The sequence below is a fragment of the Argopecten irradians genome, chromosome 4, assembly GCF_041381155.1.
Source record: "Argopecten irradians isolate NY chromosome 4, Ai_NY, whole genome shotgun sequence".
Classification (NCBI taxonomy): Eukaryota; Metazoa; Mollusca; class Bivalvia; order Pectinida; family Pectinidae; genus Argopecten; species Argopecten irradians.
Genome location: NC_091137.1, coordinates 22466966 through 22493507, shown reverse-complemented (window position 1 = coordinate 22493507; position 26542 = coordinate 22466966). Strand labels below are relative to the sequence as shown.

At 34.9% G+C, this 26542-nt stretch overlaps 1 protein-coding gene across 2 annotated transcripts; it reads left to right on the top strand.

Annotated features, from left to right (window-relative positions):
* Positions 1-945: 945 nt before the first annotated feature.
* LOC138320978 (proliferation-associated protein 2G4-like) lies at positions 946-24832 on the top strand. 2 transcript variants are annotated; one of them, XM_069264334.1, is made up of 14 exons: positions 946-1080; positions 1824-1952; positions 3827-3932; positions 5666-5735; positions 7251-7343; positions 10093-10156; positions 10536-10614; positions 11060-11083; positions 11970-12048; positions 16624-16702; positions 20200-20251; positions 20847-20941; positions 22381-22508; positions 23021-24832. In XM_069264334.1, the coding sequence occupies exons 1-14, from the start codon at positions 993-995 to the stop codon at positions 23117-23119; spliced, it is 1185 nt and encodes a 394-aa protein (XP_069120435.1). In that variant the 5' UTR covers positions 946-992; the 3' UTR covers positions 23120-24832. The 2 variants fall into 2 exon arrangements, with proteins under 2 accessions (XP_069120435.1, XP_069120436.1); XM_069264335.1 differs by lacking the exon at positions 11060-11083.
* The last annotated feature ends 1710 nt before the right edge of the window (positions 24833-26542 follow it).

Sequence of the window (26542 nt, the reverse complement as noted above, 5' to 3'; positions counted from 1 at the left end):
TTCAAAACCTTCAAAAAAGTATGAAAAACTGTGCCCGAGTGATTTTCGGAGGCAGTGCTCCACTACGATACATAGGGGCCAATTCGTACCCGGCCTAAAGGCATAGTAGGCCGGGTACATATATTCGTTCTAGGCGGCCCCCAGACCCCCATCCTTTTCTTTGCTTCGTGCCTCTATGAATAGATATTCAGATTTTAGGCAGTGCAATTCTGTAACTTTATATTCAAAATATGACATTAGACGTCAAAAATAATAAACGAACATTTTTACATGGCTTCAATTATTTTTTGGAAAAAGTGTACATTTATTCGAGGGCTTCTGGGGGCCTAGGCGGCCCCCAGACCCCCGCCCTTCTTTGCTTCATGTCCATATAAATATTAAGATTTTGATATTGCAATTCTGTAAGTAAAAAAAATTAAATCTAAACTTCGAATAAAAAATATGACACTTGACACGACAACCATAAATAAACATCCTTAAATGGCTTCAATTATTTTCTGGAAAATGTGTTCATGAAATCCTCAGAATGCAGGATTTTGCACCATTTATTCGAGAGCTTCTGGGGGCCTAGGCGGCCCCCAGACCCCTCGCCTGATTTGCTTTGTCCCACGCCCCCTCTAACCTCAAAACCTAAATCCGCCCCTGCTGTATACATATTGTATATTGCTGTAATTTTTAGGCTTTAGATAAATGTTAAAACTCTCATCCATGGCCACGAAATGAGAGATTTTTTATACTAAGCTGTACTACTAGTCTATAGACACGAGCATTTGCAGACTAAAATAATCTGACAGCGTGTCTTGGTAATAATATATTATCATGATACCAGAGAGAGGATATTACCAAGACATCTATTTAATTATAATATCTTTATTAAAACCAAAAAAATGCTTGGGCCTGTGCTTGTAGACTTCGCAGACCGAGTTGTCTACCTTATGTATAATCTTTCCCGCCACGCATTGCTGTGAGAAGTCAAACACGTGAATTCCAAGATGGCTGACAAAGATGATCAAGAGGAGCCGACTCCGGCATCCGACATCGTTGTCACCAAATATAAAATGGCTGGTGACATGGTGAACGGTAAGGATTGGTTCAAAAAACACATTTCTTTGTTTAGGAATCAAAACAAGATTCCAGACGCATGTATTCGTCCTATAATCGGTGTACATGCCGACTTCAGAATTCTGCGCCGTGCCATGTGCTTTTAGAAAATTGCACAACAGTTGTGACAGATAATGGAACTTTTTGTACGCTTGGGAGTGTGTGTCTCGTAGATTAAGCCCACTGATGTTGAATGATATTCATTTAGTTTATTCATTTGATAAAGATACTATTGTGTAGAAAATATCATTTTATTGTTTCAATATGGAAACTATCAGATTTCCCGGGGGGGGGGGGGGGGGATAAGTTTCAGGTTGTCTCAGACTCTCTCATTGAAAACTTGTACAACAGCATGACACAGTAATTGAAAATATAAAAGTGATCTAATAATGCACATCATATTGCAGTATTTTCTTTTGGTCGCAGTAATAACTTTTTTTTTGTAATTTTTTAGATTGCTCTAGTTAGGACCATTGTTTCAAATTCTTATTTCTATCGTTTCTATCCTGTGTCTGTCGTTGTATGATAGCTGTACATTTGTATCAACTGTGTACAGACTCTGGAGTATAGTTTACATGAACATGATTTTAAACCAACATACTTTCGTGACTCACTACTGTTTTGTTCATTTATGGTGAGCCAGATTCTAACTTGTAACAGGCTCAGAAAAAAATGATGTGTCAATTGAATTGCATTAGAAAGTTTTTGTTTTTGTTTTTCAGGAATCATTAAAGAGGTTGTTGATAAATGTGTCGAGGGGGCATCAGCGCTGTCAATATGTGAATTTGGAGATGGCCGTCTGTTAGAGGAAACCAATAAGGTGTTCAAGAAAGACAAAGAAATGAAGAAAGGTGATTCTTTGTTCTGCTATGAAACTGAAAGCTTGCGACCTACAGATAAATAGTGATCAGTTGAAATTAATTTGGACTGTCATGAAATATTTGTGGGTCAATTTCTTTTGGATTCAGAGCCTAACTTACCATTTTGACACTCGATATTAACTCTTGATTAATTAATGCACTAACAATCAAAAATAAGTTTTTCAGGGGAAAAAACCTTGAATGAAACAAGAAACTAGTGAAAATAGACCATTTGGCTAAATTGATCAATAGGGCTGAAACAATTCATCGCGATACACATTGAATCGCGATATTCGTATGTCGATACAATTTTATGATACAGCCTTGCCGTTTCGGTTCAATCGATGCAGTCTTTAGACTACTGCTTGTAGCAATAAATCTTAGCCATATCAAGATAATCAGACACTGGGATCACACACAAAAAGGTGTAAACACTCTCTGATCATCTCCCAACCTGTTTTGATTAACATTCTAAGCCTATTAAGTCTTGTAGTGAGCTTGTGTCACTATTCACATGTGTCTGTTGCAGAAGAATTCTTAAACATTCAAGTAAGAGCATTTCAATCAATTGGAAGTGTTTAAGGCATCTGTGTCACCTAGATGGATTAGAAATGCCTTTTCATAACTATATGAATACGAATTGTCAGAAATTAATTAAAACGGGTGATAAACCAAATCAAATGTTTGGTAGATTTTTTTCCTGGTAATATAATATTTTAACAAAATTGTCTTTTATTGTCACAATATTCAAAACACAATGGTGAAAAAGAGGTCCACTGTATTGTCAATATGTATGATGTATTGTTTCAGTGTATTGCCAATACGTATCGTATCGTTTTAGACCTTCCAATACCCAGCCCTAACTTATGATAGAAAATGTCAATAAATTGTACAAGTATAAAAAAAGGGCGACACTTAGGTATCACTATGTCGGTGTCGGTGCCGGGAAACACTTTCTGTGCGATAACTTAATTATTTTTCGTCCGAATTCAACCAAATTAGGTATACTACTTTATATCAATGAGATCTTGGATGAGTTCTATAATGGTCAAAATTCGTCAATATTTGCTAAAGTAATGGGACTTCAAAATCTTCAAAACAGATAAATCCATGGTTTCCCCTTGATAACTTAAATATTTATAGTCCAATTTCAACAACAAAAATTAAGTTGCTTTATATCATTGAGATCTCAGATGAGTTCGATAATGGTTGATATCAGTCAATATTTGCAAGAGTTACGGGACTTTAAAATCGTCAAAACAGATAAATCCATGGTTTCCACTCAATAACTTTAGTATTTATTGTCCGATTTCAACCAAATTTGGTATATTGCTGTATATCAATAAGATCTAAGATGGGTTCAATACTGGTCAAAATCCATAAATATTTGCAAGAGTTACAGGATTTGATAACTTCACCTAATTATTAACAATATTTTCAACTGTTAATAACTATTTTTTGTGATGCTGTGTAGGCAACACATCCACTTCTGTGAAATTCTTGTTGTTATTCATCTCTCTTTTAGTAATTGATTATTTATGTTATGGTCTTTTCTAACCTTTTTTGTAATTTGAGTTATTGATGTTTGTTTACATCAAACATAAAAAATGCTCTTCTTTTTATTTTTTCTCTTTTAGGTATGATTTATTAATGCATTAGTTGTACATTTTAAATCCGGATGTAATATAAAAAACAACTGTTAAAACACAAGATTTCGCAAAACAGAAGTATCATATCGAAAATAATCGAATCGTAATGGTCAATGTTGCACCAATGCTTGAACTCCATGTTATAAAGGTGCTAGATTGAGCAAGTGTGAATGATCAAACAGAACTTTTCGCTAAAGTTGTAAACGATGTTTTCAGGTATTGCCTTCCCCACCTGTGTATCTGTAAACAACTGTATCTGCCACTTTTCTCCACTAAAGAGTGATTCAGAATTGTTATTGAAGAATGGAGATGTTGTCAAAATGTAAGTACAGTCGAAACTCGTTATCTCGATATTCAACAAATATTTAGTTTGTGAATGTTGTGTATCATATATAGACATCTTGGTTTATAGGTTATAAAATATTTTATATGTTGCAGTTCATACATATGCAGTACAATTCTGAAAATTTTGCACTAGCCCAAGGGCTAGTAGCATCAATTTTTCACTAGCCCTGATCAGAAGTCTACTAGCCCTATTTTTTGTTAGTTTTTATATGTGCATTTTACTCGATCTGGATTTTTTACAAACCTGTACAGAACAAGTACATGTCTAACAGTGTGTTAAATACCATTCTGCTAATAAAGATATCGCACAGATTGCTTCACAGGTACCAGGTATTCATTTAGTAAAAACATTCTTGAGTCAATATTGACAAGGCAACAATGCCATCACATGCAAAATACTTTAGATTTAAAATTATGCTTCTTATTTCACTCAGATATTTCCTTTAAAACTATCAGTAGAAAGAAAACATAATCAGTATATATCTATTAAAGTTTAACTTTGATATTAAAAGCTTAGCAGGAAAATGTAAAGTGAACAATCAGTATTTATTACCTGCTGTTTTCATTTTATAGGTATGATGAATTTAGTAAATAGTACAGTTCATGAAAATTCTGTAAAAAAATCTTTAATTGAAATTACTGTTTTACTGAACACTTACCTATTTTCCCTAATTTTCTGAGCATTGAAAAAAAACTTTATCTAGTAACATTTGCATGATACATTCGTATTTGAATCAAATAATGCCAATTTCATATAGATTTATTACAAGAACTACACAAAATCAATTTTACAATTTACTATGAAATATTTTGTAAATGATTATTAATTAGTACTGCTGATTTTCATTTACAAGTTTTCAACATATCATAAAAATATGCGAAAGATAGATGAAAATATGCAAAAATATTGTACCTATAATTATGAAACCATTATTAGAGTTATTTTGAAAAACATTCAGTGGGTTTATTTGTGTCAACTGTGTTAACTAAGCATACCTATGTATAAGTGAACATGACAACATTTTACCGTGTATTTTAATCACTTCAAAATGATTCGCTATCCATCTCACAGCAGTAGTACTTTCTGAATCCAACCCCCATATACTCAAATTTATAACACTAAAATGAAAATGATGCTAGATAATAAAACTGTCACTTCATAATTGATTCTTATCTAGAGTCAAGAAAGCTAGATTTTCCCGTTCCCTGTCTGTCAGCAACCTCGGCAAACACATGGCCATCTGGGTCACCCAAGCGCTTAACTTTCATCAATTACATAACAAAACGTTTGATGCACCTAGATGAAGAATGTTATTTACGTTTGGGAACCACCTGTGGTATGCATCGATATCGTTTGCTTCAGTTTAGACGACACATTTACTGCTAGTAGAATTCTAATTGGCAATAAAAAGCTAAACTGCTGATTTACAACTGAAATTTCAATGTGAATATAGGATTTTAACAGAAATTTTCACTAGCCCACGGGCTAGTAATGATCGTGAAGCCACTAGCCCTGACCTGAAATTCACTAGCCCCGGACGTCGGGCTAGTGGAATTGTACACCCCTGATACATATGCAGTATTTGGTCATTGTGCTAAATATAAGTCTAAAACTTGAAAAGAAAAGAAATTTAGTAGTGGCAAAATATAAAGAAAACCCAACTAATGAATAATTTGATAGGAGATATATGTAATGCCTGTATGTTACAGAGATCTTGGTGCACACATAGATGGGTTTATAGCTGTTGTTGCACACACACTGGTGGTTGGAGCCTCACTCGTAAGTAAACAAGAGATTGCAGAACTAGAACCAAAATGTAGCCTACTGTAGGCACAAGATTATTTAGGCTGGGTCCTTTTCTCAAACAATTTGGTAAAGGTTAGGTTTTAGTTTACATAAACAATGTACAGATATACAATTAGCACAATCATATTCCAGTGCAACAATGCTTGTGTGAAAAACGCTGAAATAAGAGTTCCGCTTAATTATGTTTACAGATCCAGAATATGTTTAAAATTCCAGTGATTTCCTGATGTTTGAACAAAGGAATGTCCCTTTTAGAGAAGGTGTTGAAGGAATGTGTTGCTTTAAAATTTATGATAAGGATAAGGAAACGACTCCAATAGTAATACAGTCAAAATTGTTTTAAGAGACCTTCCAAAGGAGATTGAAAAATAGGTCACATATGACAGTTGGTCTCTTAATTAAATCACCCCTTTCGAAACAATTAAACACATGTATCAATGTATATTGTGGGATATGTTTTGACAGTTTTGTTGTACTAAAAACAGTCAAAATAATAGGAAATTATTAAATATATAATATATCACATAATCTAATACATCTTTTAATTATGTATTTAATGTTAGGCACTTTTATTTTTCAATTATCTATTTATTTTTTATTTATCTTTCTGTTTTTATTCATGAATAAGATTAAAAATTTCTAAAACAAATATTTGTTTAGGCCTACCTCTTATATATCATAATTAGCTACAAAATTACAATGTATTTAAAAGCAGAAAAAAAAATTTAATGTTTTTTTTATGAATTTTCTTTCATCATTTTATTCATTTATTTAATAGATAAAAAATGGAAAAAAATAGTGTGAAAAAAAATAATTTAAAAAAAAATCCGGAAATCAGCTATTTCCGACTCCTCTGTTACTATCTCCCAAAATGGCTGCCATCATGCTTAGCTACACTGATACATTTTCAGTAGCCTACCATATTTCTACATTCATGTCGTTCTTATGTGAGTAAATCATTGTTCATCATTATTTTAGTTGGTTTTGGAAGTGATTATTCTTGATTTTTATCACAAACATCGTGAATAAATAGCACATTTTCCTTGCAATATCCAGCTCAGACATGCAGACGGCTTCGGCCATCGGTACCGAAGCCGAGAGACTTCATGTATGAATAAGTGCTAATTTATGTCAAAGTGAACACCTCGTGTATATAACCAAGCCATATGGATAGCTCTTTTGTCTTGCCTTAATGGGGCTGGGTTGGAAGCCCTACAGGATAGTTAACTGGCTTGGCTTTATATATGAATAGAAGACAAATGCATGTGTGATTTGGGTCGTTAAATACAGAACATCGAGTGTCGTTGGATCCTGAAAGTATGGTCGCTTGTCGCATAAGACAGACGGTCGTTTAATACAGATAGATTATATAGTAATTTTCGCTGGGAGGAATAATTTAGGTCGTTTAAGACAGAAGGTCGCTGAATTCAGAAGGTCGCTAAGGCAATTTTGACTGTACATATGATGATATTTTATGTTTTGTTTCAGGAAAACAAAGTGGATGGTCGACGAGCAGATGTGATTATGGCAGCTCACCAGGCAGCCGAGGCTTGCCTTCGACTAGTCAAACCAGGCAACGATGTAAGTAACTCAGTATGAAGTATGGTCTACAGAAAAGAATTGTTTCATTCTTGAAATATCTATTGATACAAGTTCAGGGGTCAATAGATTATGGTAAAGCCAATATTTATTGTAAACCAACTTCACATTTTCATGGCAATTTTATTTCGCAATTAGCTGCAATATTGTAGCTCAAAAGACTTTTAGACAGAAAATGATGTGGTCTTTAGAGCTACAATTGGTGCCTTTTACTGCTAATGGAACAAAGTAATGGTTATGCAAACCATTATAAAACGTTTGTTGGCATTTTATCGTACTTGTTTGATATCGCCAACCTACTAGGCAATAAAACTGAACCACATAAAATATCAAATTCTCATTGAGGCATTATTTTTTTTACATAATACATATGGAGGCCTTTCTGAAGGGTATTTATACGGCAAGTCCACAAATTGTGAATTTGACGTCTTGTGAGCGGTACAGTAGATATTAAGAATGGTAGGCATGTTTGTTTTGGACAAAAATAATATGTAAATTCATGTACTATACGTATAAAATAATTGGAAACCTACAAACAAGTATAGAAAACAGTGCCAGAGTGATTTTCGGAGGCAGTGCTCCACTATGACACATAGGGACCAATTTGTACCCGGCCGAAAGGTATAGTAGGCCGGATACGTATATTCGTTCTATTTCGCAATATACAATTAAAATGTAGTAAAGTCTTAACCTTTTCGTGGTGATTAGACCTTGAATTTGAAAGTTAATTGCAGTAAATACAAAATTTAATCGCACATAAAAAGAATGTTTTTTACCGTTACTTTGGTGGGTTATGCAGTCAAATATTGTATAACTTGAAAATCTCTTTATGCTAGAATCTTTTCAACGAAATGTTTAAATTAAGCTATTTTGGAAACTACAGTAAATTTGCTATAACAAATCCCATGTGATCAGGGGAAATAATTTGCTGTAACAGAAATTTGTTTAGAGAGTTTCTGCAAATATAAGAAAAAATATAAGAAAATCAAAGTATTGGCTCATTGCACCCTGAATCAACCTAGTTTCTGATAGGGCTGTTACGAGTACCCAAGTACCCGGTTACGGGTCGGGTTGGGGATGTAACCGGGTCGAAAAATGTGTACCCGGGTACCCGTCAAAATAGGACAATTCGTCTGGATGTACGTAAACAAGTCTAGAATTTATATTGAAAGTATTACAAAATCCAACTCATTTGTTTTGTTTTCACTCACCAAGAATGACACCTTATCTTTTCACAACATTCTCACATGCAACATTGTTACAATTTTTATTTTTGATGAGAGAACAATCTACTTGACGGACATGTGCTCTCAAATAGGTCACACTATAGTCATATCGGATAACACTAGAGACCGTCCGAATGAAGACCGGAAGGTTTCCGGTTGTATTGTTGAGCATGTGCAAAAACATTTCTTCTCGGACTGGTATATGCTACAGACACGCTGGTTAGACTGACAGTCTACGGCAGCTCATGATCAATAATGAATGTCCAATAGAAATGAAGTAGACAATTAACGACTGAAGCTATCTTTACTGAACTTACATATGATTTCATTGAATTTCCGTCGATCAACCGATCTTCCCAAACAGCAAACATAACGTAACCCAATTTGTTACAAAAGCAGTAGATCTGTGTCGAGTACCCGGGTACGGGTCGGGTACTAAAATTCGGGTACCCGGGGACAAAATTTAGTACCCGTGACAGCCCTAGTTTCTGAGCTTAATCGCAAATTCAAAAGTCTGCAACCAATGTCTTATTTGGCAGATTTTTCATTTAATATATCGACAAATAAACAGACGGCAATTAAGTGTATACTTATTTTTTATCATATTTGATTTTCTATCAATCAGTTCCCATTTTGGGGTCCACATTTCACCAGAAAATTTGTTATAGAGCAATTTTGACTTTACAAGACCACAAAACCACTTCGTATGAAAATAATTTGTAAAAAGCAAATTTTTTATACGTTTCTCTAAAAGTATAAATGAAGAGGAGCAAAAACAAGGAATTGAATTTACTTCTTGATAAGCAGAAATTTGTAAGCAAGCAAGTTCGTCTTACAAAGTTTTACTGTAATAATAATATAATGGGAATAATTCACCTACCACGTGATACCCGATAACTAATACGGTACTAGTATCTCCAATGGTGATATAAGATCAATCTTTAATATTTTCCTTTGAAACGACATTAGCGCGGGACGTCACCGTACAATGTCATTCCATCACCAATAGATACAATAGTACGGCACAAACGTTATCGGGTATCACATGGTGCGTGAATTATTCCCATTAAAGGGTTTTCAGTATTTAAAAAATGTGATTCTTATTTTTTAAGACCCACAAGTCTTGGAATGTGCAGTTTGATAGCTGTCACATTAATATCTTGGTGGAACATAAATCTGTCAGTAATCTTCGGAGTTGAAGCCTCTTGTTGCTTCAGATTCTTCCTCAATGTCTGGCACATTGACAAGTACAAAGTCGTCTCTCTGTATGATTCTGTCTTTGCATATTACAGAATTTCCTTTCAAGTAGTACGATGTTATGCTCACAAACACATGTCACAATCAATTCCTACTTGCAAGGGCAGATAACTCTATATATGCAATATATACATGATAAAGTAACTGATGGTATTTTGAAATTATTTAACATTTAAATTGTCAAAATGTTCAAAATATGTCCATTTATTTGAGAGAGAGAGAAAATCAGTTTCAAAATTTTGTTTTAGAATAATAAAGTGACTGAATCTATATCAAAAGTGGCCAAGTCCTTTGACTGCAAACCTGTGGAAGGTGAGTGGAAAAATACAATTTTCCTGATTTCACTTGGGAATCAAGAGATTAGATTAATTTGTTACCATCAGAAGTATCATCTTCAGGTTATTTATCTTTTTATCCAACTTTCTACACTATGGACACCCTCAGAACTAAATTTTCAAAAAGTAGTGGCATTCAGATTTAAAAGTAGTTGTCTTGACCCTTAATCTGCTGTAATTACTGTCAAAAATACAAAGTAAGAAGTGGAAAAATTTGAGAAAAAATCATATTGTTTGAAAGTTTAACTGGTCACTATATATGTTTCTTATATAAGAGCAACATTATTCTACTAAGATCCTCTTTGCACATGGCTTATGCATGTACATCTATGTATGTTTTGTGAATTTGATACTAGGCATGCTGTCCCATCAGTTGAAACAACATGTGATAGATGGAGAGAAAGCAATTATCCAGAATCCAACTGAAGCACAGAGGTAATACACACAAAAAAGAGACTTTTAGATTAAGTTAAATAATTATTTATTACCTATTAGATTAACAAGGAAAAATAACTATATGCTATAATAATATAACCCTGTTCTCTGTAACAATTTGATACTATATACACAGTATTTCATGGATAAAAAGAACTTCATAGTAGAAAAATGTTATCATGTTGCAATTGATGAACTGCTGAAAGTCACCAGAATTCTTGATGTTGCAGCAGCATTTATAGGTTTGTTGAAGTGCATTGGTTATATGTAAATCCGGAATAGGAATTTTGACAGACATTTTATATTTACTGTGTACTGTGCTCAGTGTTTTGGCTATCTACTTGCACAAAATATATTTTTATATTTGGACGAAAGTGTATCTCGGACTGTCAAGTTCTTTCAAAGAAATTTTTATGATAAATAGTATGACTTACTGCTAAAATAGGAAAAAATATGAAGCCAAGTACAGGTAAGTAGAGAGTGTTTTTGGTCAACAATGACCCCTCGCCCATCTACCCAATAACCAGTTCTCATAAGTCTGCTGCCTCATAAACTAATTCGGAGGTTTTTAAGTGTTGCCAGTAGTGTTCCCATGTGGGTGTGACTGATATGTTAGTAGGTTAATGATGGCAAGATAAGTTTAGATGAAAGCTGAAGTAATCTTTAATTTCAGAATTAATAACTCTGTGTATATATTTTGCATATTATATAAAGGCTGCACACATTGCATATTATGAAAAATTTCCAAATGATGTTTCAAAGTAAATGCGGTACTAAAGGCAGTATAAAGATATTCTTTCGATGGTTCTGTTTTTAAACCCTACCACTTTTATTGCATGGGTTTTTGCATGAAAGATCATGATAAAGTGAACAGTTATTTTCTTCATAGGGTACATTCGTTTGTTTTCAATCCATCCAAAAAATACAGGATTTGATATGATATTGTGCATGGCGTCTGCTGATATTCTAACAGTCTCGGCTATGTAGAGAATTCAATAAAGGGAAAACAATTTTGTATACGTTTATGAATCTTAGAGGCCAGCCAAGTGATTCAATTAAAAAATTTATGATATGAGTTGGTGTACAAGTTATACTTTCTAAACGCAGGAAGAATTGTACACAATACTTTGTAGTAAAATTACTGATTTGATTCTTGCTGGTAAAAGTCCTTTGATGGACATAAAATAGAAAAATTGTATTGCTACTTACCATACAGCATAGAACTTAGATGTTGGTTAAGTTGACCATATTCAGATTCAATTATGTTAGGTTTTCTCCTTAATATCTATCATTCTTATGCGTAAACATTTTAATTGAACCCTTTGGTAACCCAAATTTGCTTTAATTTTTTACAGTAAGGAACATGAAAAGTGTGAATTTGAAATGTATGATGTATTTGCGGTGGATGTCTTGATCAGCTCGGGAGAAGGAAAGGTAAGCAGTTAGGACGATATGCATATAAATACTTCATATTTAAACAAATTGATCATGTAACTGAGTAATAAGTGATTGATGTTGTACATACCAGATACCTATTGGAGATATGTTTAAAGGTGTACAAGCATTTAACATATAGAGCTGCCACAAGTCATGGTTGTACAGTTTGGTAGCTGTTTCATTAATATCTTGGTGGAACATAAATTTTTCAGCAATCTTCAGAGTGGAAGCCTCTTGTTGCTTTATATTCTTCTCAATGTCTGACACATTTCGAGTATACTGTATTTAGTGATTTATTTTGAATTAATAATATAAGTTTTTTTAATGTCTTGTTGATAGTAAATCATCTCCCTCTAACTTCTTATATTGTTATTCCTATTGTTTGTATTCCAATTGATTGCACTTTGGTTATAGACTATCACACATGTAAGAATAGATGGTTATAGACTATCACACATGTAAGACTAGATGGTTATAGACTATCACACATGTAAGACTAGATGAGAAGTTTTGTCAATGACACCACATCAAAAATCCACTCCAATTTCCCTTATCGAAAATTTGAACTTTTAAAGGAAAAAACATCAATTAAATGTATAACATTTATCCTGAAAGTCATCAGAAATTGTAATGTACTCCAACATGACTACCTTTAAGATTAGTTACATCATTACACTCCGAAATGTCGGTGATCAGTTGCATGAGAGATGGTTTACTAATGACTGTTTGGGATAAATGAACAGGTAGTTATGTCTGGTTGGAAATAAAAATGAAATGATCGCTTGTTTTAGACCCACAAGTCTTGGAATGTGCAGTTTGGTAGCTGTTTCATTAATATCTTGGTGGAACATAAATTTGTCAGTAATCTTCGGAGTTGAAGCCTCTTGTTGCTTCATATTCTTCCTCAATGTCTGGCACATACTGAATATATGGAAGTACATTTTGAATAACTAATATCAGATTTCTTCTTAGTGTCTTTTTGATAGTTAAACATTTCTAACAAAGATAGCGCTTTGCTTAATAGCCTTTCACTTAGAGGAAGACTTGATCAATGATAAAACTAATTCAATGACCCAACAAAATACAACCACTCAAATTACCCATTTTCGAAAATTTAAACTTTTGAAGAAAAATAAAGAACATGAGTTAATTGTATAAGAGTTTTCCTAAATTATCGTTTGGTTTAAAACTTTTGAACTTGTGATTTACCCCAACTTAAGTACCCTTCAGATTGGCTACAGGTACTAAGGTGCATCAGTACGCCCCAGAATGTCTGTAACCAGCTGCTTGAGAGAGGTTTGATAAAGACTGTTGGGGATGAGTGTACATGTAATAAAAAAAAAAAATTATTGTTATTTAGACCCACAAGTCTTGGAATGTGCAGTTTGGTAGCTATCACATTAATATCTTGGTGGAACATAAATCTGTCCGCATTCTTCGGAGTTGAAGCCTCTTGTTGCTTCAGATTCTTCCTCAATGTCTGGCACATGTGAAGTAATCTAATAATTAAGAACTTTTGCAGTCCAGCAATGGTTTTGCTGATCAATTTTAATTCAAAAGCTCAGTCAGTACTCAGTTTTGATGAGCAGAGACATTAATTTTCATAAGGCTATAGTTTGCCCTAGTATGCCAAACCAAACATATTCTCCATCGCCTGTTTGGATTTCCTCTGTAATAATTAATGCAATGTATTCTTGTTATTAAATCTCTTTGAAATGATAAAATAATCATTGCATTGTTTTCTTGGCCAATGATCAGCAGAACAAGGGATTGGCTAGGTAACAAATGTAAGAATGCTATATAAAACGAAGTGTGAAGGAATATTGCATGTTGTGAACAAGTTTCAGCTTTGGGGTAGAAATATAGAAAATATTTGCTTTCTTAATCATTCACCCACAAGTCTTGGAATGTGCAGTTTGATGGCTGTCACATTAATATTAACTATGATTTATAAAACAGACTTTTTTTTTGTAAAAAAATTTTTTTTTTATAAAATGATTTTGTTGATTAAATAATATATTTATGATCAGAAGCTCAAAAATGTCCTTTAAATATTCCAGAATTTAGATAATCAAATATAATTAAAATTTAAAATATTTACATGAATACTGAAGTTAATCAATATTTTATATAATACCGGTAATTATTATCATTTTTTTTTACTTATTCTATAGAAACATAATAAGTCATATTAACTTTTTTAACCATTATCAATGTTATTGGTTATGAAATTTAATATTTAAATATAACTGAATTTTAATGCGATTAATAATTGACCCTTAAGTTTAATATTTTGACCCTCGGGAAATTTGATTTGACCCTCAGGATTTTACAGCCAAGGGTCACTGACTCTTGAGATTTTGATCCTACTGGATGCCCTGTAATATCTTGGTGGAACATAAATTTGTCAGTAATCTTCGGAGTTGAAGCCTGTTGTTGCTTCATATTCTTCCTCAATGTCTGACACATACTGAATATATGGAAATACATTTTTAGCTCGCCTATTCGAAGAATAGGGGGAGCTAATGTTGTCACGTCGGCGTCAGCATTGGCGTCCCATTTCACGTTGAAGTTTTTGAGCAAGTTTCTGTTTCGTCAATTGTATAAGCTTAAGTCATCATAAATGTTTATGATTTTATTTTCCTAATGTGTATGGATGCTGACGTGATAATACAACCAATTTGGGGCCCTTTAGGGGTTTTTTGAGTCTGTTAATTTGTCATATTTCCATGTTTAAATAGTAAATACTTGAAAATCAACTTCTTCTGAATAGGCGAGCTTTGCTGTTCTCCAACAGCTCTGGTGAATTACTAATATCAGATTTCTTCTTAGTGTCTTTTTGATAGTTAAACATTTCTAACAAAGATAGCGCTACTTATAGGAAGACTTGATCAATGATATATAAAAACTAATTCAATGACCCAACAAAATACAACCACTCAAATTACCCATTTTCGAAGAAAAGAAAATGAAAAAAAAAAAAAAAAAAAAAAAAAAAAAAAACTTTTAAAGGAAAATAAAGAACATGAATTAAGTGTATAAGAGTTTTCCTAACTTGTCTTTTAGTTTAAGACTTTTGAAATTGTGATTTACCCCAACTTGAGTACCCTTCAGATTGGCTATGGCTACCATGGTGCATCAGTACGCTCCAGAATGTCCGTAACCAGCTGCTTGAGAGAGGTTTGATAAAGACTGTTTGGGAGGAGTGTACATGGTTTTATTATGTCTGGTTTGATTAATAAAAAAAGAATTCATATTGTTTAGACCCACAAGTCTTGGAATGTGCAGTTTGATAGCTGTCTCATTAATATCTTGGTGGAACATAAATTTGTCAGCAATCTTCGGAGTTGAAGCCTCTTGTTGCTTCAGATTCTTCCTCAATGTCTGGCACATGTGAAGTAATCTAATAATCAAGAACTTTTTCAGTCCAGAGAAGGTTTTATTGATATATTTTAATTCAAAAGCTCAGTCAGTACTCAGTTTTGATGGGCAGACATTAATTTTCATAAGGCTTTATCCTGCCCTAGTGTCCCAAACCAAACATATTCTCCATCGCCTATGTTTGGATTTCCTCTGTAATAAATAAATGCAATGTATTCTTGTTATTAAATCTCTTTGGAATTATAGCATTGTTTTCTTGCCCAATGATCAGTAGTGATTGCCTATTAAGTAGGTATAAAAAAATAAGTATGAACAAATATTGCATGTTGTGAACAAGTTTCAGCTTTGGGGTAGAAATAAAGAAAATTATTTGCTTTCCTATTCACCCACAAGTCTTGGAATGTGCAGTTTGATAGCTGTCACATTAATATCTTGGTGGAACATAAATTTGTCAGCATTCTTCGGAGTTGAAGCCTCTTGTTGCTTCAGATTCTTCCTCAATGTCTGACACATATCCACATTTGTGTATATATGTTGAAGCAATGCTTCCTGTCTAGATTTGATCTTTTCATATCTCCTTTAATGTTTTCTTCTAAATCATGTTCTGTTCATTTTGTAATGTTCACAGAAAACATTTGTAATCACACATTTTTGAAAAGCATAAATTTATCAAAGATGTTAAGCTTTAATATTGATTCTTTGAGTGATACCTTTGGTCTGGTCTGTAATTAAATTGATTGTGCTGGTGCAGTAATTAGTATCAATTGCGGAGCTAAGATAGGATGTATGAACAATGTTGGAATGAAAGTATGTTGAAAAGCATCAATTTATCAAAGATATTAAGCTTTAATATTGAAATATCTACCTGTCCCATATATGCCAAAATTATTCAAATAGTTATTTGTAAAGATTCTTTGAGTGATACCTTTGGTCTGGTCTGTAATTAAATTGATTGTGCTGGTGCAGTAATTAGTATCAATTACGGAGCTAAGATAGGATGTATGAACAATGTTGGAATGAAAGTATGTTTAGTCACTAAAATTTAAGTTTAGGAATCTAACTCGACCTGAACACCCACAATGTCTGGCACATTTGAAATTAAATACCAATAGAGCTATGGAGTTAAAATTTCTAATTTGGACTAAATGAATTTTCTTGTGGTATTTTGAATACTTTGCTTTACCATTGTAGGGAAGAGAACTAGACACCAGAACTACTGTATATAAGAAAAAGGATATGGTTTATCAACTGAAGATGAAAGCCTCTCGACGTAAGTAAGGCCCAAAAAAAATAATGTCTGTTTAGGGTCCTCCAACCCTACCTAGATTTTACCCCCCACCCTAAACATTTAATTGTTTGTGATGCAACATTTTCGTTTGCGTCCGTGACGAAATCTCCCAACTTTTGAACGCACCCAAAAAGTGGCGGCCATGACAGGTGAGCCGGTTGGCCAAACGCAGGCAAACTATATATAGCTACTGAGGTACAGACGCAAAACACCAACCAGACATGACAATTGGATTATGAATGCATGGCAATCACCAATTAATTAACACCTTAGGCACAATACTCCAGGTCCTGACAGTGGGTATTTTTGGCATGTGGCCCACTTTCAGGGGGTATGACTAGTGTGTTGTGTCAGTACTGCGGTGCCGATGAGTGACAGCGCTAAGTGTTCAGGTTTTGTCTGGGTTAGCTATCGCTTGTAAATTAAATTTTGTTTCAATCTAAAGATATATAGTGTACATATTTATTAGCTCACCTGGTCCAAAGGACCGAGGTGAGCTTATGGGATACCGCAGCGTCCGTCGTCCGTCAACAATCGACTTCTTCTCCATAACTGCTGGTCGGATTTCAATAAAATTTGACTGGTAGCATCCTTATGGGCTACTAACTGAAAATTGTACAAATGATGGGGCTGATCCCCCGGGGGCCTGAGGGGCGGGGCCAAAAGGGGTCAATTTGGCTATTTCCATATAAACGACTTCTTCTCAGAAACTAAGCATGAGATAGCACTCATAATGCAATTGTAGTATCGTTATAGGGTGGGGATTCAAAATTGTACAAATGATGGGGCTGACCCCCCGGGGGCCTGAGGGGCGGGGTCAAATAGGGTCAATTTGGCTATTTCCATTTAAACGACTTCTTCTCAGAAACTAAGCATGAGATAGCACTCATAATGCAATTGTAGTATCGTTATAGGGTGGGGATTCAAAATTGTACAAATGATGGGGCTGACTCCCGGGGGCCTGAGGGGCGGGGTCAAATAGGGTCAATTTGGCTATTTCCATTTAAACGACTTCTTCTCAGAAACTAAGCATGAGATAGCACTCATAATGCAATTGTAGTATCGTTATAGGGTGGGGATTCAAAATTGTACAAATGATGGGGCTGACTCCCGGGGGGGCTGAGGGGCGGAGTCAAAAGGGCTCAATTTGGCTATTTCCATATAAACGACTTCTTCTCTGAAACCAAGCATGGGATAGCACCCATAATGCAATGATATCATCCTTATAGGGTGGGGATTCAAAATTGTACAAATGATAGGGCTGACCCCTGGGGGGCCTGAGGGGCGGGATCAAAAGGGGCCAATTTGGCTATTTCCATATAAACGACTTCTTCTCTGAAACTAAGTATGGTATAGCACCCATAATGCAATGGTAGTATCCTTATAGGGTGGGGATTCAAAATTGTGCAAATGATAGGGCTGATCCCCCGGGGGCCTGAGGGGCGTGGTCAAAAATGGTCAATTTCCATATAAATGACTTTTTCTCTGCAACTTAACATGGGATTGCGCTCATAATGCAATGGTTACATCCTTAAAGGGTCTGGATTCAAAATTTTGCAAATGATGGGGCTGACCCCCCCAGGAGCCTGAAGGGTGGGGTCAAAAGGGGTCAATTTAGCTATTTCCATATAAACGACTTCTTCTTTGCAACTAAGAATGGAAGAGCACTTATAATGCAATGGTAGCATCCTTATAGGGTTGGGATTTGAAATTGTACAAATGATAGGGCTGACCCACGGGGCCTTAAACGGCAATAGATGCGAGGTCAAAAAGGTCAATTAGGCTACTATTTTCATATAAATTACTTTGTCTCTGAACCTATGTATTGGATAGCATATTTGTATGGTATCAATAGCATCATTGTATGGTTGTGATTCAAAATTAAACTTTGGGAGTCAATTTTGCTTATTTTTCTAATTGTCAGATTCTTGTGATAATTACTAACAAAAAACCAGGTGAGCGATACAGGCCCTCTGGGCCTCTTGTTATGTTTCAATCTTCTTTAACAATATGCAGTCTGTGTGTAGATTATTCTGTATATCTACAAGTCTATAAAGCGAAAATGAAAAAGGCAAGTTTTCCCATCATTAAAAATTCTAGAATTTAACATATATTGCAAAAAAAAGAAAGAAAAAAAGAAAAATTAAAAGGCAATTATTTGTAAAATAGAAAGAGACAATGTATAGCAGCATGTTAAAGAATGGTGAACAATATAAACTGATTTTTTAATGCATGTTTTAAAATATCATGCAAGTACATAGGCAATAAATCTGTGACATGAAAATTATATGAAATTAAAAAGAAGAAAAAAATCCGACCTACCTACCCTATTTTTAGCCTAGCCCACCATCATCAGATGGAGGGCTATTCAAATCGCCTTTCATCCGTGGTCCGTCTGTTAACAATTCTTGTTATCGCTATTTCTCAGAAAGTATTGAAGGGATCCGTCTCAAATTTCATATGTAGGTTCCCCTAGGGCCCTAGTTGTGCATATGGCATTTAGGGACCAATCGGTTAACAAGATGGCCGCCATGTTGCCATCTTGGATTTTGATAGTTAAAGTTTGTTAACGCTATTTCTCAGAAAGTACTGAATGGATCATTCTCAAATTTCATATGTAGGCTCCCCAAGGGCCCTTGTTGTGCATATTGTCTTTTGGGACCGATCGGTTAACAAGATGGCCGTCTTTGATTTTGATAATTAAAGTTTGTTATCGCTATTTCTCGGTAAATGCTGAAGAGATCTGTCTCAAATTTCATATGTAGGCTCCCCAAGGGCCCTTGTTGTGCATATTGTCTTTTGGGACTGATCGGTTAACAAGATGGCCGCCAGGCAGCCATCTTTGATTTTGATAATTAAAGTTTGTTATCGCTATTTCTCAGAAAGTACTGAATGGATCATTCTCAAATTTCATATGTAGGCTCCCCAAGGGCCCTTGTTGTGCATATTATTGTCTTTTGGGACTGATCAGTTAACAAGATGGCCGCCAGGCAGCCATCTTTGATTTTGATAATTAAAGTTTGTTATCGCTATTTCTCGGTAAATGCTGAAGAGATCTGTCTCAAATTTCATATCCAGGTTCCCCAAAAGCCCTAGTTTTGCATATTGTGATTTGAGACCGATTGGTCACCAAGATGGCGGCCAGGCAGCCATCTTTGATTTTAATAGTTAAAATTTGTTATTGCTATTTCTCAGAAAGTGCTGAATGGATCATTCTCAAATTTCATATGTAGGTTTCCTTAGGACCCTAGTTATGCATATTGATTTTTGGGACCAATCGGTCAACAAGATGGCCGACAGGCCGTCATCTTGAATTTCGATAGTTACAGTTTGCTATTGCTATTTCTCAGAAAGTACCGCATGGTTTACAGAGTTATGCCCCTTGATTTAATTTCATAAAGGTAAATGTAGTTGTGTTTTGAGTGATATGCATGATTACATGATACACTTGATGGAAATGTTTTACCTTTTTTTTTCAGAATTTTTAAGTGAAGTAGACAAAAAATTCGGTCTAATGCCTTTTACATTACGGTAAGCTTTTATGATCATAATTTGGTAGATTTTATATCCCTGAACTATTTAAAGATATTTCAAACCTTTACAATGTACATTAAGAGTCAAAAGAGTAAATTCACACATATGGCTTTAGAGCTTTTTCTCACTGTTTTGGTAATGGGGCCCGTGGCTTTGAATTTGGGAAAATGTGCGACAAAATCAAGATTTTGGGGAAATTATGAATTTTATAGGAAATTAATCATAACGAATAAGATTTTTTTTATTTCCAGTGTAGTTAATGTACTTTTCTGAAGCTAATTCACAAATATTGAATCTGTATCAAACTAAGTTCATGCAATATTTTTGGATAGTTATCAAGAAACTTTGATTTTGGGAAATTTAAGGCTTGAATTGGGAAAAATTATAAGGCTTTGCCATGGGGAATGAGGCCGAATTTCGGCCCAAAATCATGTTGGGGGGAAAAGCCCTGTGGTTTAGAGGTACAAACCTCAGATTTATGTGCTTTTGTGATTTCATGAAATTATCTCAACTCAGAAATTTTAAAAACTTTACTTAAGTAAACTTTCCTGCAGAGGAAATTGATTGGAAAGCATATCTTTATATTTTCTAGGTTATCTGAGGATGAGAAGAAAGCCAAGATGGGAGTAGTAGAATGTGTTAAACATGAACTAATGCAGCCATTTGCTGTTCTTTATGAGAGAGATGGTAAGTGGTGCAGAATAGTAGGGCTGTCACGGGTGCTAAATTTTGTCTCCGGGTACCCGAATTTTAGTACCCGACCCGTACCCGGGTTCTCGAAACAGATCTACTGCTTTTGTAACAAATTAGGTTGCGTTATGTTTGCTGTTTGGGAAGATCGGTTGATCGACGGAGATTTGATGAAATCCTATGTGAGTTCAGTAAAGATAGTTTCAGTTGTTAATTGTCTACTTCATTTCTATTGGACATTCATAATTGCTAATGAGCTGTCGTAAAGTGTCAGTCTAACCAGCGTGTTTGTAGCATATACTAGTCAGAGAGGAATGTTTTTGCACATGGGTACAATACAACCGGAAACATTCGGACGGTCTTTAGTGTTATCCAATATATTTAAGAGCACATGTCCGTCAAGTAGATTGTTCTCGCATCAAAGACGGTCATGAGAAATAAAAATTGGAACTATGTTGCATTTGAAAATGTTGTGAAAAGATACAAGGTGTAATCCTTGGTGAATGAAAACAAAACAAATGAATTTGATTTCTAGACTTGTTTATGAACATCCAGACGAATTATCCTATTTTGACGGGTACCCGGGTACACATTTTTTGACCCGGTTACATCCCCAACCCGACCCGTAACCAGTACTCGGGTACTCGTAACAGCCCTACAGAATAGATATATCAGACATCGCGAAATTTGCTGGTCCGACAATTATTGAGTACTGAAAGTTGGTAGAAATGGTGTCTCTGAAGTATTTCGCAGGTGCCGAACCTGGCAAAAACATAACTGCATAGGATAATTATGAAAACAGCTGTGTGGATACCAATTATAATAGCAGGAAGTTATGCTTACTTCACAATTCCGGCTTACTCACAGTCTTTGCCAGTCCGAATGTCCAGCCATTTTTTTCAATTTTTGCAATGTCCGATATATTTATATATGTCAATATATATACTGACCCAAATCATCTCTGATACAACCACAGTAAAACACGGTTATGAAGACTCTCAAGGGACCAATGATATCACTTCATTATATTGCATAGTTTGTTATACACTTATTACAGACATTTTTTAGGAACATTGACGGGAGATGAAAATTACTGTTTAATATAACCATGATTTGTTGAAAGTGTGTTCATTAAAATTTGTTTTATTGTATTGGAAAACAGGATAATGAGTTGAAGAAGAAAAATAAGTTGATGAATAATACATGCTGTGTAGAATTATATTGGCATATTTAGCAGAACTTTTGGAAATATAGTTAATAATTCGTAGTCAGCCTAGCATATTTCATAAGTGGTAGCTTTGTTGTACATCAGTATACAATTTAGACGTCATAAATGAAAATAATAATCTGTACATCTTTGAAATATTTCCTACTATTGCACTTACTCAAAAGCCAACAATTATGATATTAATGTAATGTTTATCTTTATGCCATAGGTGAATTTGTGGCCCAGTTCAAGTACACAATGGTTCTGATGCCCAACGGTCCACTAAAACTGACGGGGATGCCATTCGACAGTGATTTATATCAAACAGACAAGACAGTTGAGGATGAAGAACTCAAGGTAACAACATTATCTTTATTAGATTATAGGTCTGGTTAGAGCCGTCACATTTACTGGTTCTGAAATATTGGGACTTATGTTGAGTTATCTGCTGTTTTCAAAATTAATGAAGATTGCTTTTAATTAGGTAGCTGTGTGTTGCAGACATGTCAACAGATTCATAGCGATGTAGTAGTGAATCAATTTTCACTTTATACTGATTTAAGACAAAAAATATAGACTTGTCTGTAATCAATTTTAATACATATACTGAGAGAACATACAAGTCACACTGAATTTACTTTGGTGAGGTTTTAAAACATGCTCTTCAAGGCAAGTTCAGTGTATTGTACTAAATAAATAAAAAGAAAGGTAGGTTTCATTATGTAAATATCTACTTCTACTGGTAACACTGATTGTCAAAAATTCAGTTTTAAAAGAAATCTTTGTTGTTGCCTTCCATTTTATTTAATAAAAGCTGTTTTGGGAGAGTTGTTGGTATTTTGTTACATGATATGGTGCTTCTCCTCCAGGCACTGCTTGCACAGTCAGCTTCCCGAAAGGCAGCCAAGAAGAAGAAAAAGAAGGCAGGAAAATCTATGGCTGAGAACGCTGCCCCTGAGGATGAATAAGTAACATCAGTGTTTTCTGGAACTTTTGTGGATTGTGCGTTATAAGTCGGATGCATGTAACACCATAGACAGTGTGATGAGGGTAGAGAATCTCTACCTCAGAGTCAGGCTGCAAGGCAGCTCACCTCCGGCAACTTCACTAGACACTTGAAGCTTCTCTTCACAGGTGATGAAGGATTAGCGGCTGGACCTTCAGTTCACAGTTCAGCATCATCAGAGATATGTTCAGATGAAATTGTTGCATTTTTGGGCTCGCATTAGGATGTAAATGTTTTAGAATGGTTATAAGGACATTTCTATTGTTGATTAATAAGCTGAACAACCACAGTATAGCTGAGGATGAAAATTTGAATTACAAACTTAATGAATAATTATGTGGCAAAAGTGACTTGACTGCAGCTTATTAAGACACATTTTGTTTCTTCATTGACTTGAACATGCATTTGCTGTGAATGTGCTTAAAGCACTGGGTATCTGGTGCATGTCGCATGGTGTCGGGTGATAGTTCAATTATAAATAGCAGGAAGGGTGTTACATGCTTCGTTAGTGATAATAGAAGTTTATTCAATCCTGTTTATGTACATATTTTGGCACGTTGTATTGCTTTATTTTTGTGCCATGTGTGCCTCAACTAAAGAAAGGATGACTTCCAGATTATTGAAAGGATCCATTTGGACACTGTCACTTGTATTTAATTACGGTTCAGTCTAGATGAACAATATTGTTAGGATGTGAAGTCAAATAATTTAACCAGTACTGGTATAAGAAAGAGCTGAGCTTTTTATGCAAATTTGGTTGTCAATATTAATTTAATTAATGACCTTATTCTAAGCTGAAGTGTTAAGGTGAATTGCTGTTTTATAAAATGTGTCGACAACAGTATAAAAACAAACAAACTCAAATTTAATTTTCATTCTTATAAAACAATTTAAAATGAGATCACTGCTGAAATGTGTACATAGACAGTGATGAAGCAGAAAAGCATTTGATCAGCTTTTGTTGACATTTTTTATGTCAACAATAATAATTGTGACCTGTTGGTGTGAATATATATCAACAAATTGAAACATTCAACATCTACTGATTGAAGCTGTTTCATTAAATTGTCCAACTCTTAAACAATGGACCATATTTATTTTTTATATCTGTTTCATCAAAGGTGGGTCAATCCAACTTAAAAATCGATTTTATTTCTTCATACACCTTGATATATCTTTCTTACACTCGGAGACATTTAGTCTTTCCTTTTTGTAGAGTTATCTGCTCTTGTTATCACTTTGGATTGATTCGTAATTTGTTTGAAATAAGGAATTTTATCGTTTTCAGAAACAATTCAGATAGTAATATAAACAAATGATGCAAGGGCAGATAACTGTGATTTTGATGAAGACCTCAGGTTTTGGTACAGGGAGAAGTGATGGTCGTTAATAAAATCATGATAAATATTCTTAATTAATTGTGGATAGTATAAACACTGAATTTTGAACTGGTCAATTTGATATGTGTTCATCTATACTTCTACCTGAATTTTGCTTTAGGCACCATCTTAAGAATTTTCTGAAACATTTATCTCTTTTCAATGAAATTTTTGATGATGTTATATTAATGCTATTTAACACCCAATTGATATGAATTACAAAATATTCTCACTTAGACCAAGGATTTGATTTACCCAGATGGAAAAGATGAATAAAACAAGTGCTATCATCCATACTCTATCTTGTTTTTCTGTTTGAAACACCAGCTTTCTGTCATGATTTTGTTTTAGGGAATAGCTTTCTCATAAATTTAGGTTCTCGCAGTCGCAAAGAGATGTTTTAAGAATTTACACTTTCTCACAAGATTTAATAAATCTAGAATGAAGACACATATATGTTTTTAGGTCATCTGACCGAAGGTCAGGATGACCTATTGTCATCATGTTTCGTCCGTCGTCGTGCGTAAGACTATTTATACAAAAGCCTACTCCTCCTTCATCCTTTGATGGATTTCATCCATATTTGGTTTGAAGCATCATTAGGGAAGGACAATCATATTTTATATAAATGAGCCTGGTCCAACCCCTAGGGGCTGAGGGGTGGGGCACCAAAAGGGCAAATTTTCTTATTTTAAGCTTTAAAATCCTACTCCTCCTTCATCCTTGGATGGATTTCATCCATATTTGGTGTGAAACTTCATTGGGAAAGGACAATCATATTTTATATAAATGAGCTTGGTCCGACCCCCAGGGCCTCAAAAGGGCAAATTTTCTTAATTTTAGCTTTAAAATCCTACTCCTCCTTCATCCTTGGATGGATTTCATCCATATTTGGTGTGAAACTTCATTAGGGAAGGACAATCATATTTTATATAAATGAGCCTGGTCCGACCCCTAGGGTCAGAGGGGCGGGGCCACAAAAGGGCAAATTTTCTTAATTTTAGCTTTAAAATCCTACTCCTCCTTCATCCATATTTGATGTGAAACATCATTGGGGACGGACAATCATATTTGATATAAATGAGCCTGGTCCGACCCCTAGGGGCTGAGAGGTGGGGCCCCAAATGGGGAAATTTTCTTAATTTTAGCTTTAAAATCCTACTCATCCTCCATCCTTGGATGAATTTTATCCATATTTGGTGTGAAACATCATTGGGGAAGGACAATCATATTACAAATGAGCCTGGTCCGACCCCTAGGGGCTGAGGGGTGGGGCCCCAAATGGGGAAATTTTCTTAATTTTAGCTTTAAAATCCTACTCCTCCTCCATCCTTGGATGAATTTTATCCATATTTGGTGTGAAGCATCATTGGGGAAACACAATTATATTTTATATAAATGAGTCTGGTCTGAACCCTAGGAACTGAGGGGTGGGGCCCCAAAAGGGCAAATTTTCTTAATTTTAGCTGGCTCACTTCCTGTTTTAAGATTTCAGTCTCCGATCTCAATGAAAATTGGTCTATAGGGGTTTTAATTGATGCCAAACAACATGCAAACATTTTCGTAAAGATTTTGGTATTCCAAGATGGCCGCTGGCCCACTTCCTGTTTTAAGGTTTCAGTCTCCGATCTCAATGAAAATTGGTCTATAGGGGTTTTAATTGATGCCGAACAACATGCAAACATTTTCGTAAAGATTTTGGTATTCCAAGATGGTCGCTGTCCCACTTCCTGTTTTAAGGTTTGTTTATTTTTTTACGTCCTATTAACAGCCAGGGTCATGTAAGGACGTGCCAGGTTTGTTGGTGGAGGAAAGCCGGAGTACCCGGAGAAAAACCACCGAACAGCGGTCAGTACCTGGCAACTGCCCCACATGGTATTCGAACCCGCATCCCAGAGGTGGAGGGCTTGTGGTAATATGTCGAGACATCTTAACCACTCGGCCAACGCGGCCCGTGTTTTAAGGTTTCAGTCTCCGATCTCAATGAAAATTGGTCTATAGGGGTT

Coding starts and splice junctions, on each gene's coding strand:
- LOC138320978 (XM_069264334.1), top strand. CDS start 993: ATGGCTGACAAAGATGATCAAGAGGAGCCGACTCCGGCATCCGACATC. Junction 11,084..11,969: donor AAATATGAAGCCAAGTACAG/GTAAGTAGAGAG, acceptor AATTTTTTACAG/TAAGGAACATGAAAAGTGTG. Junction 20,942..22,380: donor TGTTCTTTATGAGAGAGATG/GTAAGTGGTGCA, acceptor TTTATGCCATAG/GTGAATTTGTGGCCCAGTTC.